The sequence below is a fragment of the Corvus hawaiiensis genome, chromosome Z (genome assembly GCF_020740725.1).
Source record: "Corvus hawaiiensis isolate bCorHaw1 chromosome Z, bCorHaw1.pri.cur, whole genome shotgun sequence".
Taxonomy (NCBI): domain Eukaryota; kingdom Metazoa; phylum Chordata; class Aves; order Passeriformes; family Corvidae; genus Corvus; species Corvus hawaiiensis.
In genome coordinates, this window is record NC_063255.1 from 52,724,847 (window position 1) to 52,742,266 (window position 17,420).

The following is a 17,420-nucleotide window of genomic DNA, read 5'->3' on the forward strand; positions in this document are numbered from 1 at the left end:
AACTTAGCCAAATAAAAAGCAGCCTGCAGTAACTGCAGTCACAGGTCTGCCCAGACTAAAGGCTCTTCCTTCCTTCAGAAGCTGATGGCACCATGTACAGACATTTAAGACTGCATGGGCAAGTGTACCTCATCTCATGGCTGCAATTAGCAGCTCATATCCATCTATCTCTGAGTTTAACAATGGATGGAGTCTTCTAATATGCTATGGGATTTACACTTATTCCCATTTGGGCAGAATGGGAAGGAATTTCACCCTGCTGTTGGATTAGCTATGTGCATTGTATTTGTCTTATCCACAACCAGACATTCAGGGACCCAGTGCGGTAAGCAGACTGAAAATGACCCAGCTTAATCTCTGCCTGGTAAAGATACCTGAGGACTGGGATAATTAGAAAAGAGTTTGGCAAGCGAGGAGGAAAACCATCAGCTAGAGCAGGACCCAGGAGAGAAATCTGAGTTTGCTACATGACAGATCTAGGGCAAAACACCAACTCCTTGCCACTGCAGAATCCCAGCTGCACCTCTGTCCTCTGCATCAGCTGTAGAGAGCTGGATATGATCATGGTCTCCCCACAGATGGAGGCCTACAAGTAAAGAATCAAGACCTATTGGTCGTTCTCACAGAAGTTATGTTTGTAATGGCACTGTTGAATTAACTTCCATCTCCTGCACCTTCCTTTCCTTTGTATATGATGGAACTTTGCTACTAAGTGTTAGTGCTTACCAGCGAAAGCTTCGGTTCAACAAAGGTAGCTCCTAGGTACTCAAAGTAAGATGCCAGGCCCTCATTAAGCCACAGATCATTCCACCAGTTCATTGTAACCAGATTTCCAAACCACTTAAATAGGAAGAAAAAATATCTCAAAATCTCATTGGAGTGCTGTTTTCACTTTTTTGCACACACATAGTACTGTTTTTAAACACACATACATAGGCTGAAGTAACTTAATTTAATGTCTACATGTAAATTGAATAAAATGCTGAATATTCCTTCAAATAGTGAAAATTCAGTAGAAAAAGATGTACTTTAGAAAAAGTCAGAAGTTCAGGGCAGTTATTTTTAAATTGCTTAATCTACAATTTCATACCATGAGTGTCAATCTCAGTGCATTATGTCATTCTCTCAGAGTATTTAATTTTAAACACTTCTCAATATAACTTAAATACTTAAAATGTCATATCAGCCTATGATTAGAAGTAGGGCATTTATCAAGCAATTACAAAATCATCTTTGCACGTTCTCAACAAAGTGAAATTGTCAGAGGAATGACACACAACACTGGGGAAATAACCATTTCCAAACCCAGCAAATCCTTCTCCGGGCAAGTATAAAACTTCCAAAACAGCTGCTGTGTACTCATATCTGGCAGTTTTAAAAACCTGATCATTTCTGGATTTATATTTTATTTGCTAAATTTTATTTCTTCAAAACTTGAACTACAACTTTTTTGTAAAATAGTTAAGCACTGACATTTATTTCATTGGCCTGCACTAAAAATACTAAAAATACTTTTTCTTGCAGAAAAACAAATGCCTTTTGCTGTAAGTACATGCACTGCCACTACAAAAGAATACTGATGAACTCCATTGAGTGTCTTACCAAAGTACTAAGTTTATTGTGTAGAGAGAGTACTGTCATCCCTACATCCCTAGCCTATCTTCTCACATGGCATTCAAGTACTGTGTAAGAAAAAGGTACCATTAAGAGTTTTGTATCAATGAATCCTGTACTATGAGTATGCTGTCTGTAATATGACAGAACCTACTTTTAACATTACTTTATCAGCAGAACATATGCTCAAATAGGCTTTTAGTGCTCTAGTGCTCACACCCTCTACTGTTAAGTGATTATTTTCCTTCTACCAATCAGTAACTGCATCATCAGCAACCACAATGAAACAATGTCATAGGCAAATAAATGTACAGAATTTTTTACCACATGCCTGGTGTCCTAATTCATGTGACACAACTAAGGCAATCATTGCCTTCCTGCTTGTGAATTCATCACTTGGGAGGTTCATCAATGATGCTTCTTGGAAAATCATTAGCCCCCAGTTTTCCATACCACCTGCTCCAAAATCAGGCAGTGCAACCAGATCTAAATTGATTCAAACAGACAAAAATTTTTAAAAAGGTATCTTAAATATTTTCATAAATAAAATGCTCACATGATTTTAATGCTCACACTGGCTCAGCACCCCATTGAAGGAAACTACATTGTAGTGGTTCTTTGTGGTACTACAGCAACACTTGGAAATGGTCACTGAAATTTCTTCTTGTCATGCTTTTCACCTATGATGCCATTCTTTCAGGAAGCCTCATAATAAACTCCCACAAAGCCCAGATCTGTACTGTATCTTCCACATACAAATGTTCAGAATGAAAATTAACATTAGAAGAGAATATATTCACTGCTGGCTATCAGAAATCTTTCTCTGTGAGTTTCTCCTGTGTTACCTTTTTCTTCAGCATAGCAACTGATAAAAAAGAAGCTATGCTCTTTCAGCTGTGTGAGTTCTTTTCCACTCTTGTTTGAAAGGCTCCTTAGAAACATCTCTTTATTTACACAGTAAGACTGTCACCTCTGTACTGCCCTTCTGCCTTATGCACAGAGATTAGCTTCCAGTTCAAATGTGAGAGCTGGACAAAACATCATGGTCTCAAGGAAAGGTATACTGTTTAAAGTCAGCAGCAAAGATCAAAATTTGGAAAAGGTATACAGAACATTTATAAGCAGACACAAGCTTGTATTCCAAAGCAGCTGACCACAAGAAAGCTGCAGTCCAAAAACCAGGCAATTAATGCAAACATGGTGCTGAATCCCATCACAGGCAGGCTGCATCTCAGCTGGGATTATTGCCTTGAGTTTACAGTAAAGGTATTTTGCTTTTGGTGAGGCAGCCCTTATCCAGCCTTGGGGCAAGAGACCTCACTTACAACTGCATTTAGATAAGGTGTAGACAAACCCTTAACAATCCCTGGGTTTAAATCTTTTTATTCTTAATTTCACATTTCGAGTTTGCAATAGAAATCCCTAGCATTTACAAGGAGGCACTCTTGGTTGGCCTAATCTATTTTTTAAGCAAAACTTCAAATAAAGATGCTGGGAAATCTGGGGGATATTGCATGGCATTACAATGAGGATTGTAATGGTATTACAGCCCTCTCTGAAACTGAAATCCTACCTAACAGGAATTCTACAATACCATTCCTCTACTTCAATTGTGTAATAGTTTCATATTATTAATGTATTGACATTGCTGCTAAACAGAAGAACACAAGCATGAAACAGAATAATCTAGCTTGTAAAATAATTAAGACAGCAAAATTTAAAGAGTGAAGACTGCATCTATTGCATTTTCTGAAAGAAGTGTAGTGAGTAATTCTGCAAGTTATTTGAAATATACTGGGAGATAATAAATTTACACAGATTAACATTTATTTCTTTAAAGTGCCAAAATACAGATTTGACAAATCAACAAACTGAAGGAAATTCCTTTCCCCCAGTCCTGCAATCTGCTAAAATCATTGGCTGGTCCAAAGTCCATTCTAAACAAGAACTGCTTTCTGTGTTCTCAATGTTCTACCCATTTTCCTGTAATATTCATGATGAAACTCTCGGGAATCCAAATACAAGTAGCAAACAAACTGTACAGTGAAACTACATGGTGGCATCCTTTTTCTTGACTGAAGTTTAACTGAACCAACTTACCTAATGTCCATTTTAAGTAGAAACAATGTTTTTCTGCAGGGTAATCCTCCTGGCTTTTCTGGGGAGGAATGTGCAGGAACATACACCAAACTCACAGGTAAGACAAGAACATACTGAAGAAAGCAAGGAATGCCTTGCAGGGACACAGGCTACAGGCGGCGTGGATTTATGAGAAGGACATGGGACTACAACATCCTTGTGTGTTATGGTCTATGCATCCCAAAAACAACCACGTGACTGAACTACTCCTTTCTGTGCACTTTGTTGTCCCATCAGCCCCTTTATTAGGAAAATATTATTTAAAAGAATGAGTGGAATGTGAAGATAAGAGTGCTGCATTATAGGTTGATAGAAGCCATGACACAGAAAAGAGAATTCAAAGTGATTTAAAGTTTAGGGGTTTTTCTCCATGAGTGTGGTAAGCTATAAAAGGAGAATACTGCAAAAAACCCCATTGTTTCTGTGAACCATCAGCAGCCATTTCTGATCCATTTCAGAAAATAAGTCATCTCACCTGTCTTTGGCAGAGGGTAGCTGATATTAAGTACGTCTTCCAGAAATGAAAATATTGGGCCCGTGATATTTAAAGCGTAGTCTACATACCCATTTTTAACTGCCTCTTTCCGAGCCCAAATACGTATCTGCAATAAAACAATGAAGAGTAACTTTAAACAACCCTCACATTTTCATTTTCTTTGCTTCTCTTCTGTGAATCATTGTTGGAAAAATGCTATCTGTCCACACCAGGCCATGCAATGAAGCTCTTAATTTTACAAAATCCAACTCAAGTTTTACTGGACCTGAAAAAATATGGCACAGACCCCGATCCTGCTAAAATCTAGGAGAGTTCCAGTACTTCAAAAGGACAAAGATTTGAATACAACTATACATTGCAAGAACAAATGAACTCATAGATTTATTTTCTTAAGTGGAAAATGCTATAAAACTGTTTAAAATTACACATCTTAAACCAGTGTATTTCAGTGACTGCGTCTGGGTGGCAAGCTTTCCTTTAGCCCACCTGAACAGAGAGAGATAGATGTCCAGAGAGCTTTTGCAGTCCCAACGTGCACATCTCTCCTCCTGAACTTTCTCCTAGACCACTGGCCTCCCCTTTGCTGGAGAGAGCAGATGACATCTGAGCCGATGACATCCATACCTCTGAGTAATGATGCCCGCAGCAGCAAGAAATCCTTCCCCTCCTGTGCCCACTGACTTTGTCACAGTACTGAAAAAGTACCATGGCTTGCTTTCCCAGAAGTGATGGAGTAGCCTGAGGAATGGTTTATGTCTCCATCATGTATCTCTGAACAAGAGACACCTTGCCATGTGCCCAGCAGCTCAAAACCTTGCATTTCTTGCCTCTAAATGCCATGCATGATCTCACAAGAAGCTTCACAGCCAAACCCTAAGAGCATAGCTGGGAAGCATAAAGATTTAATTCACAATGGAAAAAGTAATTAAGCATATTCAGTCAACAGAGTATCCTTAATCTCTGAGGCTCTCTTTTCAGCCAAGGCTTCTGAGGAGATTCAAAGACCAGACAACTTCATTTTGCAAAACCTAAACATGGCTAGCATCTTAAAATCCTATTCCTAGTACGAGCTTTGAGTGCTTCAGGTTACCAGAAACATCAAAACAGGCACAATAAACATGCTCACACAAATACTCTGCAGGCATAAACTGAGCATCTCTGTCCAACACCACGGGGTGAAATACCCTCTCGACTCAATCTTACAGAACACAGGCAGCACCTTTTCCTTCTGAAAAACAGCTCGTTTGAATGCTCTACCAACTCCAAGAACAAGGCCTAAGGAAAAGCCACCACAGTCATAGCTGTAAGTATCCAACAAGTTCAACACCTGAGGTGGCAGGTCTGACATACCACATCCAATACTCCCTTTAAAAAAAGAACCAAAACTGTGCTTCTTAGATGACCTCTGCACTGTCCACTTATATTGTCCCACCTTTCCCCAGTAGGATGAGAATGAACTTGTAGGAGCTTGGGTGGTTCGGATGGTCGGGACGGATGGAGACGAGAGATCTCTGAAGTCAGATCTTGGGACATGCGGTTTATTGCAAAGGGCGTGGGTACAGGGGCACTGCTTAGAGCTGCCAGACTCAGCTCAGAGCAGGCCCAGGAGAGCAAGAGAGTAAGTGGGTAAGTAAAGAGAGAGAGAGAGCGAGAGGAATGAGAGTGAAGAAGAAGTGAGAGAGAGTGTAGTAAGAGTGACTGAGTGTAGTAAGAGTTAGTAGTGATGAAGTCCTGGTTACAATACAATAAATCATCTTCTGTGCTGAATATTCTAATTGTCACTAACCAATCTAATACAAGATACAAATCCTATAGCATTTCCATACAGCCTATAAGAGTTCTTATATTACCATAGAGTGTTACATCTTAACTTCTAAAAACTACTCTTTGGACCCCTTCTGCTGAGCTAGTAGGGTCTGCTCTGACCCTTGGACCTGTTTGCAAGCAGAGGGTATTGTTCCATCAAGAGGGGATTACTTCAGTCGGCCATACCATTGTTTTCCAGTTGTTCAGTAACTAAGATTTGGTATTTCAAAAGTGGCTTTCATTTCGATGTTGCCTGTAGTTTTCATATTCCCAAAATCTTTTGTCAGGCAATCATATTTATAAGGCTTTCCTGTTTCATCTTCCCCAACATCTCCCCCATTCTGATGAACAACTAAGATATTAGACATAGTCCTACTCGTTATTTTTTGCACACACTGAAGTATACAAGGTACTGCTACTAAAACTATAATTATTACTACTAGAATAATCAAGCCTATTTTACAGAGTTCCCTTAGCCAGGGTGCAAAGCTCCAACCATCAAACAAACTGTCTAGCCAAGACGGGTCAGCTGTTGTAATTTGGTTAGCTAGGTCCCTTAGGTTTTGTAACTGTTTGTAAATGGAAACAGAATGATCGGATAAGTTCATACAGCATAATCCTTCAAAATCTTCACAGCCATGCCCATGTGCTAATAAAAGATATCAATATAAGTTTGGTGTCTATGGCTGGGAGTTGGAGAAATGTGATGATTATCATGAACTAACCATGAAGTGCTCTCATTTAATAAGGAGATAAAGTAAATGCTATCTTGAATAGCTTTATGCTTGAACTTACTATTTATTTTGGACAAACTTGATACATCTTTTCCCTGTTGACTTTGAGCAAAAGAAAGTGAAGCAACTGCTGCAAATGCAGTACATTTTTTTTACAGCTTCTCTTAACAAGCTCTGGCCAACATATTGTAAGAGCAAAACTGAATACTCACAGATGAAGAAATTTCAAACACAAAACAGTCACTTTTGGAGGCTAAAGAATGTGCGCATTGTGGAATAGAAGGCTAATATACTAGTATACAAAATGTTTGGAGCACAGTGTTACTCCTACTGATGTCACCATGCTGCTCCTCAAAGGACCTTGAGGAACAAGGCACTGAACATCAGTGGTTTGTCACAGCAGTGGAAATGGGTATTTTTTCCAACTAAGATGCCTAAGAACGTAAGAAGACCATGAATTACAACCAGTACTTTCTGCAGAGTAGTTGCTCCTAAATTTTAACATACATAGCCCATACTTGTGCAGTTGTATGGAATGAACAGGACAAGACAATAAACTAATTGTCCCAAAGGAAAGCTTTCTGCAGAATATCTGTGGGACAAACATTAGCAGTATTGTCACATAAGCAGAGAGTCTGGGAATGGAAAGCACAGTTAATGTCTGTGATGTCCTCAAAGCACATGATGCACCACAGGGCCAACTTCTGTTGTAGATTTCTGTAATATGTTATGCAGCCTCATATCTACCTCATTTCCCCGCTCGGTTCTGGTGACATAATCGAAATCACAAATCACGAAAGCAGTCAAGTAAGTTGACATTTTCAGTGAAGTGTTAAATGTGGTAACTGTCCACAGACTTCCGTTTTCATCCTTCACTTCAGATACATCTAGAAAAAAGTCAAAGAAATATTCAAACCAAAGCTCTTCCATAATAAACAAGGAATTTTGTGTTTCCTGCATGTTAGGGGTTTTTTTTTAACTCCTTTCTTTAATATGGTGTATTCCTGCACTAACTCATATGTTTGTGGTAGAAGGAAAGCAGCCAGACTTGCTGCTACTGACAGGTGTCAGAGTTGTGACCTTCCATGCAAACAGCAAAAATCCATTCCTGAGCTTCTTAATTGAAGTGTTGGAAGGATACCAAACTCCATCAGTTTTAAGTTGTGGGCAAGCTGAGGACAATTTATCCCATGCTACTTATCTAAACAACCATTCTACCTATCTCATACAACCCATTAGGATTCAAATATTGGTCATGTCTGCCTAAGAACTATTAAATACTTAATCAGATACCTTCCTTCTAAGTAAGGAGGACATAGGCAAGATACTTTGGGGTAGAAAATGCTTCCAGTGATTCTCACAGAGATCCCACCTATTATAATTCCCAAGTTACTTAGTTTCCATGAAAATCCCATAAAACTTAGTTTTATGGCTGAAAATTACTCAGTTGAAAAATAAAGATTCATGGTATTGAACTGCAAAAAAAGTGTTTTTAAGAAGGAGGCAAGAGACCCAATGGATTTCTCTAGGAATACTAATCTGGAATATTTGTTTGGAATTTTATACCCCACAGACATCTCACATGACATCCCAGCAAGGGACAGAAGGAGCATCTCCAGAGCCTTATAGTCCTCTTGTTCTTGTTCTACACAAACACAGGAGGCTGGAATGTCTCTGCCTGGCAAAACAATTTTTTGTTTGTTGTAAATATTGTAACATCTATTGAGAATTAAAGGAATGCCTTGATATCACCAATACAGGCTTTGCATTCCTGGGGCTGCCATTTTGCTTTAAAATCATGTCACACAGTAAGACAGACACACTAACTAAGCAGTAAATACCAGAAATCAAACCCTGTGCAGCCTCCAGCAGGCAGAGGAGAGCACATTACAGCTGATAAAATTGTCCAACAGAATGGCTGCCATCAGAGACACAGTAATTATAAATAACAGTGTCCAAATTTTTAAGTTCATAGACACAGATTTTCTGTGCCTTTTGAAGACATTAGCAAAGGGACAACAGAGCACTTCTTAGGATGATATAATCTTCTCATATGAATTGCACCCTTTTTAGAAGTTATGTAGGGGGAAAAAAACCCATACATCAACTTGTTGTTTACCTACCAATAGCAGGCATGTTGGAAAGAGACACATAGCTTGGGTCATGGACAATTCTGATATTAAACGTGGCCTTCATGGCAGGTTCATCAAAACATGGGTAAACTCTCCTGGCATACGTTGGTTCCATTTGGGAGGCAATGAGCATACTGTAATAAAAATGCAAATAAGATTAATTCAGCATGCTACATTTGATCAAAATCCATATATAACACCTAGAGACATCAAATTAGAAAAAGCAGCAAGTGAAGCATGTAGATATGCAGATTCAGAAAATATCTGGCTATTATTTAAAGTCATGACTAAATCCCCATACCCAATAGCCAGTTCAGTTTGGATGCTTGTAGAGAAAAGCAGTCTTTTTTAATTGCATCTTGTTGTTTTTTTTTTTTCTCACAGGCCTTTTCTAGCTATCTTATTTTTAAATTTTTGAGCATTTCTACTTTGTTTACAAAAACAAGTTGACTAAAGTTTTGTATACAGCAGGCTGTATCTCTTTACACCTGGTCTTCTCCCTAATGCATGCACTCTTATTAATTAATCATACATTTTAATAAAAAATTGTAATAACTGTTAGCTACCTGCATATTCACACACTCGCACACCTCTGTCAAATCCCATAGAGAAGTACCCCTGTGAATCCAGCACCAGTGCTGTCCCAGTGCACTGGCAAGCCCAGAGTAACATTCAAAAGGATCCTTTATGCCTTTATCCTCACTTGAGGCAGACCTCTGTGGCACACTGTGACAGATGCACTCCTCCTGTTTGAACCAAGTGAGCCTTGCTCCACTCAGATGCTCAGCAAGTAGGTCCAATCAAGGTTAATCCTACTGTGTGAGGCTGCCAGTGAGAATTCAGCAGCAAACCAAGACTGGAGACTGGAATGTACTGGGAAGTGGTAGGAACTGCATTAATAGCGGAAAAAGTGACTACAATTCAATCACATAACACCGTAATATCCACAGCTATCAGTCTGTTGAGCTTTCCCTCCATAGCACCTGGCTGCAGGGCAGTGATCTCCCCTCAAGGAGGTACACCTCTTGAAGTTATCCTTGAGGCTATAAGGCCCCTTTCCTGGCATCAGATATGGATGAGCTGGTGACATTTTTTACATGCATGCAACATTTAAGATTTTTTATAGGAAACTTACTCAATAATCTTTGTATCCCATACCAACTTTAAGTGTAGAGCATTGACCACTAATCCATCTGCACTTATTCAATATTAAAGTACTTACTTGTACTTAATACTTATTAACTGTTAAGTATTAAAAACCAAATTTACTGTTGGAGTGATCTCTGACTCTTCTCATTGAACACACACTTGCTGGAAGCAAAAGATAAATCACCGTGTCTTGTGGCAGGTGCCTCAACAGGCCGTACATCTGAGTGGTTCACATAAGGGCATCCGTACCAAGAATTAGAAAAAATACACACACAATGGTCCTCAAAGCTCCACACCTGTCAGTCAAGCAGTGCCAGCAGCTGGGCACACGAGAATGGCATCATCTCCTGCTTCAATCACCTCATAATACAGGGCAAATATTTTTCTGTTGTAGTTGAGGAGTTCCCCAACAGTGTTTTCACACCAGGGTCAGAAACGCTGATTCTTAGCACTGAGGCATCCCAAACAAGCAAGAAGAGATCAGGACAGTACCCATACACACAGCATGTAATGAGTCAGATTTGCACTACATTCTACTAATTGGTGCAGAAGCAACTGATAAAAACCAGAGCAAATATTGTGTTTGGTTACACTTTGGAATGCCTGTTCAGCCCTATCCAGTCAAGTATTTTATGCACAGGATGTGTGCAGAGTGGCTACCAAGCAAAATTCCAAAAGGATTTTGAAATACTGATGTGAACAGTGACATGCATAAAGCCTGCACTTCATAGTACAGGCTACGGAATCCTCTAACTCTGAAGCAGCATACATGAGCTCATTCGTGGCAGTGCAAGAAGATCTCTGTGCAGAATGATGGACAACAAAACTCCTGCACTGTGTATGTTTGAGCCAGCAGTGCTGGAGAAGAAGAGCAAAAGTGATTTCTTTATCTTTCTGCCTACCCAGATCCTGGTATGGACTACCACAGCTACATGCAGAATACAAATTCACCATTTCAACAGGAAAACCTTCAAACACTCAATGCTAGCGAAGTCTGAGCTTCTTCCCTTTTCACTTATTTTGCTCCTGCAAGCACTGCAGATACGGGCTGTCCTTTATCCATAACAAGTGCTCCCGTTTTTCAGCGTTTTCTTTTGTGTGTAAGACATGATCAGGCAGGTAGCACAAATTGTCAGCAACAGTAAAAACACATGCAGTCATCAATGGTCAAACTGATAACAAACAACGCCCGTGTTGGGTATGCAGTGAAGTTGAAGCTTTGGTTTATTCTTTTTCCATAGAGGTAAGGTTAAGACTTCTGCAAATAGTTGTCTCTCTGAACAGCTTTCCAACCCAGCACATGAGCACTGGGGTTAGCTAACCAAGAAATATGACCAAAAAAAAAAACCAAAAAAATTCCAGATGGAACAAACATTTCAGGGACTTCACTTCTCAAAGCTTGTCTTGCTCAGACTCCTCTGAAATGAGAGGCCTCTAGTAGTCCACGAGCAGAAATCACAAAAACCACTAAGGCTTCTAGCACATGTAAGAAATACAGGACTGCATAACCATAGATAGATGTCACATTGTCTACTACAGCTGCTAGTTTCAGTTAGGTGCTGAGGTCAGAAACCCTCTGCAGGAAAGTGACCTGAGGGTCTACTGAAGATTGGTATGAGTCACTTTAGAAAATTACAGAACAGTCTGCTGGTGATGAAAATTTCCTTGCAGAACAGTAACTGGCTTTGTACTGACAGCTGAAGGGCACTGAAAGTTTTCACATCACTCCTCATCTATGTAATCCATTAGAATACAACTTTTTCCATCATTAATACCTTGACAGACCTTACAAATTGCTCAAAACACATCTACTCCAAAAAAAGAATCCAAAACCCCTTAAGTGTTATTGGAACCCATCAGGTTAGGAAATGGTTGGTAAAGTGATGACCTAAATCTTAGTGAAGGAAAAATAACAAGATGCTATTGCATACCCTTGATTCAGAGAAAACCTTTTTTAAAGCAGGAAAAATATGCAAAATCACTCAATCATATCAGTAATGTGTGCAGGAACAAATAACCAAAACAATATATTACATCTGCACTCAGTGGATTTCCTTTGATTTATTCCATTGTCTAAATACCACTGCCATCTTTTTAACCAGACTGCAATCTCACATTTCATTAGTGCTTCATGATGATCTAAGAATGAAATGGAATATTTGTCATAAACCCACTAAACAACTGGAAATTTAATTATACACAGGATTGGAGTGATTTTAAAACTTTTTTTCTTATTTTCTACTGTTGCAGCAAGGCTGATGACAGCCTTTTTTTTTTTCCAGACACTCTGGATTTTATACAGTCAGAATCAAAAAAAAGCATCTAATTCAGTGTTTCTTATGTTGCCTGATATCAAAAGACAAAAACCCTTGCAACAGTATTAAAATGGTAAGATAAAAAAAGCAGTTCTTCATTGGAAGCTTCCAGGTGCATCCGCAGTTATGGGCTGTCAGCACGCCAGTATCAGATTTCTATAATTTTTATAAGTTTAACAAATTATCATATCTAACAAACATTGTCCAGTTAGAAGAGCAGTTGCTTAGGTAATTTTTCCCCAGGTACTGTCCCATTGGAGTTGGTCCAGGGCTTCTTTGCCCTACTTCTTGTTATGTCTTCTCAGATTCTGATTGGAAAACAAAATGTTCTTCTTGTAGGTCCTCTACTTGAAAATAAGACTAAACAGTATTTCAGGAATGTGTTAGAAGGTTAGCTTATTCCTCTAAAATGTAAGAGAAAGGGTAGGAAAAATACCAGTCTCTGTATAATCATGTATTAATAGTCTACAAAGCTACAAATATACGAAAAATACATAAAAAGCAAAAATCTTCAGGCATCACTTAGATAGGACTTAACTGAATTAATACAACATCAGAAAGCACACTGACACAGTATTAGGTAATTAAGGACTTGTTGCTTTCTTATTTGGATTTTTATAAAGCTATGTAAATAAAAATATTCTAGATTTTTCTAACCTTAAATTGCACAAATAATCCCGTGAACAATCAGTGAATGAAGAAATAGCAATTAAAGAAAAACAGACTGTGCTTCCTAAAATACTTATTGTCATACTGCATTTTTTCTCTAAGGTTTACCAAATTATCACCTTTTTCAAAAAAGAGAAAGAGAAAAAGGAAAAAGAAAAAAAGAAAAAAGTCTGTATAAGTTACATTTTCCAGATGTGGCAGACAATGGTATCAAGACTGACACGAGAGCTGGCAGCTGAAAAGCCAACTTGTTGAGAAACGCCACACAGTCCTCCTCCATTTCAATAAAAACTATTAACTTCACTTCGTGGTTTCATGTTACTGCTACTACTCATACAGAGGCTTGAATGTATAGATCTTTTGAGTGACTGCACTTCACCTGCTCAAACAAGGAGGCTATGAACTGCTAAGATACAGTTTATTTTAGTGGACTCATTGATAGGCTGGAGCCAAGAATACTTGAATTTTAACCCTGGGCTTCCTTTTGACACGGTGTTTGCCCAGCAAATCACCACAACTTTAATTATTAAAAAACGAGATAGTTTTAAAACAAGCAATTCATCTGCCTCTTCTTCAAACTCCTATTTTGAGAAACTTGTCTTCCAGTGGAAGTACTTAAATCTTAATCTTAAATTTCACTTCTCTTTAGCAAGTTTCAGAAAAGAAAAGAAAAGAAAAGAAAAGAAAAGAAAAGAATTATTTTGAGGGTGAAAATGTTTGAGATTATTGACTACTTGATAAGCTGCAGCCCCAACACTGATTTTGCAATTCGAAAGAGAAGGAAAGCATCCTAATAGCACCCACTACGCAAAATCACGGGTAGTCTGGTGACGGCTGAACAAGTTCATGAGCAATAGCACCTACAAGATACAGCTGTTTAAAGCAGCCACCGATCCTACTCCACCATACCTCTGAAACTGCATGTGGCCAGCGTCTCTAAACTCATGCCCAAATACACAGCCAGAATCCCGAGTTCTTGATAAAGACATGCTCCCACAGATACAGGTTGAGGAGGTGGGGAGTTGTCAGTGCTACACGGACATGTGTGCGGCGGGGATGAAGACTGTGAGACGGGCTACCTGTCTCCCAGACAGGTACTGTCTGAGCCCCTCGCTGCCAGCCAAACACACTGAGAGACCAGAAATTGTCCAGCCGGTGGTGCAGGTGAAGTCATCTGCCGACGGAGAGCTAGGGCAGCCTGGCCGATGCTCTCCGGAGAGCAGAGAGGCCGCAATGGGCACAGACCAGAGTTCGCGGCACGCACCCCTTGGAGCCCGCGATGCGGTCCCCGGGAGGTGCTCTCGCCGTGCGCAGCGGCCGCCCCTCGGCGCCCGGGCAGCGAGCGGCTCCGCCCGGCGCGGTGACAGCGCCCGCAGCCTCCACGGCACGGGCGACCCCGCCGAGAGACCGTGGCAGCCGCGCTGCTGTCGGCTCAGGGCGCGGGGTGCCCGCAGCGGCCACCGCCGCCGCCTACCTGCTCCGCCCCCGGTCGGTGTAGCGGGTGAGGAAGAGCCCGTCGAGGTCCTCCTCCAGCCGGCCCTGGAAGCCCAGCTGCAGCACGTAGCGGCGCCCGGCCCGGAGCCAGCCGCGGAGCTCCAGCACCGCCACCTCGGCCGCCTCCTCCTGCTGCAGCCCCGCCACCTCCACGGCGGCGCCCGGCTCGGACAGGGGCCCGCGCACGGCGGCGGCCCCGCTGCTCCGCAGCCCGGCGCTGTGCAGCACCGCCGTGTCCGTGTCCTGCAGGCAGCGCACCGTAATGTTCACCTGCCCGGTGAAGGCGAAGGGCCCCGCCTGGCCCGGCCGCACCCGCGGCCACAGCTCCAGGTCGTAGTGGAGCGGCAAGAGGTGGCGGGGCAGGCGGCGGACGGAGCTGGCGGCAGGAGCGGGCGCCGGAGGGGCGGCGGGGCCGGGGGCGCGGGACGAGGGCGTCGGCGGCGCCGCCTCCTGCCGGCAGCGCCCGTAGAGAGCGGCGAGCGCCAGGAGCGCGACCAGCAGCGCCAGCAGCAGCGCGGCCCCCGCGGCCGCCGCCCTCCGCCCCACGTAGAGCCCCCCGCCGTGGGTCCCCATCCCCGCCGCTCTGCGCCCCGACCGCCGCGGCCGCCGCTACTTACGGGGCGGGGGAGTGAGCGCGCCCGAGGGCGGGACGAGCCGGGCCAGGGGAGTCGGGTTCCCCCCCGTCCCGGGGAAGCCTCTCCGCCAAGGGCTGCTCCAGCGGGGCGGGCGGCCCCGGGACGCCGGCCCCGTGCGGGGAGCGGGGCGCGGCGGGCAGAGGGGGAGCGGCAGCCTTAGCCGGGGGAGGCTGCCGGCTGCCCCGTCCCGTCTGTTCAGCAGCCTGCGGGAAAACGCTCCTTAAGTCCGAGCGGGTGGACGGTGCTGGATGCCGAAGACCCTCTGGGAATCAGGGATAACGGCGCTGCCCGGACAGACGGAACAGCCCCCCGGTTATCCCGGCCGTGTCTCAGCGCAGGGCGGCGGCTCGGGCCTGCAGAAAGTCCTGGTACCGGAGAAGGCTGTCGGCCCTGAGATGGGGGCTCCCGATGTACCGGCCGGAAGAATAAAAAAAAAACCCCGAAACTCACAAATATTCCTACGTCTTTTACCACAGTGGCAGCAGAAAAGACGAGAAAATGGCGGGGTCACTGTTTGAGGTGTGCAAAGTATTGTGGTTAGAGCTTATCTGTTCTCGGGGGAAATCTACATGTTAGAAGACTGAGTCAGAAATCTTCGGTACACATAAAGGCATGACCAAAGTGAGTTTTTAATAAATAGCCCTCGTTTAGAGTCTCATTTCTTATGTAGTTCAGTTGAGGCTATAAACATCACTGTGCTGTTCGTACATAGTTAACCCCATTACAATCAAGAGGATTAATCCCGTGTTCCCAGTTAAACACATACTTAAAGGGTTTGCCAGTTGGGGCTGGATTGCCAGCCATATTGAAAAATGAAACCTTGTAAAATTTGCCTGGTGTTTTTTTCTCAGTTGCAGCTCCTTTTTTAAGTAACGATGAGCCATGCATTAATGGAAGCAGAAGCCAGAACAGTGGCTCTTGGGTGTCATTGCCTCAGACACTTTGTAATTATGATTACAAGCAGGGTTTTCCCCTCCTTTTGTTTCCTTTTTTTTACTTTTTAATTTACTTCTAAACAACACACACCCCCCACATTGTCTTAAACCCAAGACAATTTCCTGGGGCTTGTAGTCCGTACAAGAGCTACCTTCAACACCAAACATCTCTGTTTGTAAAATTGAGGCGTTGGATTAGGTATTACAGCTGTTTTGTCACTAGAGTTAAAGCAACTTCACTCAATGATCTAATTCTAAAGGTTGTCTCTCCTGCTAATTTAGTTGTTAATTGAGAGAAATAACTTTTCCTGTTGTCATATACAGAATACAGGTCTTGCTTTCCTCATGCTGGGTACAGCCAGGCTGGCTGCTCCAGGTCTAGGGAATAGCTCTGAGCCATTGCACTGTGAAAATTTCTTGTTCCAGCAGAAGACTATGATCTGTTTTCCTGTTGCTTGAGGGATGCGGAGATCCCCTCTGACAGCTTGTTCCACTGGTTGCATCTCTCCCACTCTTCTTGCCTCATCTGCTGCCTGCCTCAATGCCTTTGCTGCTGTTGCCCATTAGGTTCACAACACACTGTCTTCTGGTGCTGGCTCACCCATCTTCCTTTCCTTTTTCCACACAGCTTGACTTGTATGTTTCTGTTTCCATGCTTCTATTCGCATTTGGTTTTCATTTACTCCAATCCTCCCGACCCATATGCTGGGACTTTTTTCTCTTTCCCTGGTTCAGGCCTCTGCACCACTTAACCACCCTTGCACATGCCTCACATAATGCTACTCTTGACCTTGCAAATCAGCAGCCTCTCCCTTTTCTCCTAGCGTGTTTTACAAGATCCATCATATTGCTCTCCTATTAAGACTTAAGAATTATCTCCAGCCAGCTTCTTGGAGGTTGCCAGACCTGCAGCCCTGAACTGACCACCCTCCAACAAGTATGACCTGCTGCATGCCACTTGAAATATTTCACAGAAAATGTAACCAGGTGTTTAGGAAAGTATCTTTGTTGTGCCAGTCCAAAGAGCTGGTCCATCCCATGGAAGCACTGACACACTAGGAAGACTGGGTAGGGAGAATGGGCTCCCAGAAAGATCAGAATAGAAACGACAGCACTGCAGAGAAGGACATGATGGGAGGAAAAGCACAGATGTTGTAGAAAATTAAGGAGGATTTCCATGTCCTGTTTTTCAATTTTTTTTTTATTCATCCTCAACAATTTTCAGTAAAGCCATTCACATCCACTCAACTCCTCAAAACAAGGCAAAATTAAAACTGGGGCTTTTCATTCCACTTCTGCAAA

The 17,420-nt window shown here is 42.5% G+C and overlaps 1 protein-coding gene across 2 annotated transcripts in view; it reads right to left on the bottom strand.

Annotated features, from left to right (window-relative positions):
• Positions 1 to 15,121, bottom strand: part of LVRN (laeverin) — a 35,008-nt gene extending 19,887 nt beyond the window's left edge. For both annotated transcript variants that reach the window (XR_007200924.1, XM_048291587.1), the window contains exons 1-6: positions 14,529 to 15,121; positions 8,913 to 9,055; positions 7,537 to 7,676; positions 4,229 to 4,355; positions 1,946 to 2,100; positions 727 to 840 (exon numbers count right to left, since the gene is read on the bottom strand). Coding sequence is in view for 1 of the 2 variants with exons in the window: in XM_048291587.1 (XP_048147544.1) it covers positions 727 to 840; positions 1,946 to 2,100; positions 4,229 to 4,355; positions 7,537 to 7,676; positions 8,913 to 9,055; positions 14,529 to 15,121 (1,272 nt within the window). In the remaining variant the exon portion in view is untranslated. The remainder of the gene's footprint in view (positions 1 to 726; positions 841 to 1,945; positions 2,101 to 4,228; positions 4,356 to 7,536; positions 7,677 to 8,912; positions 9,056 to 14,528) is intronic.
• Positions 15,122 to 17,420: the final 2,299 nt, after the last annotated feature.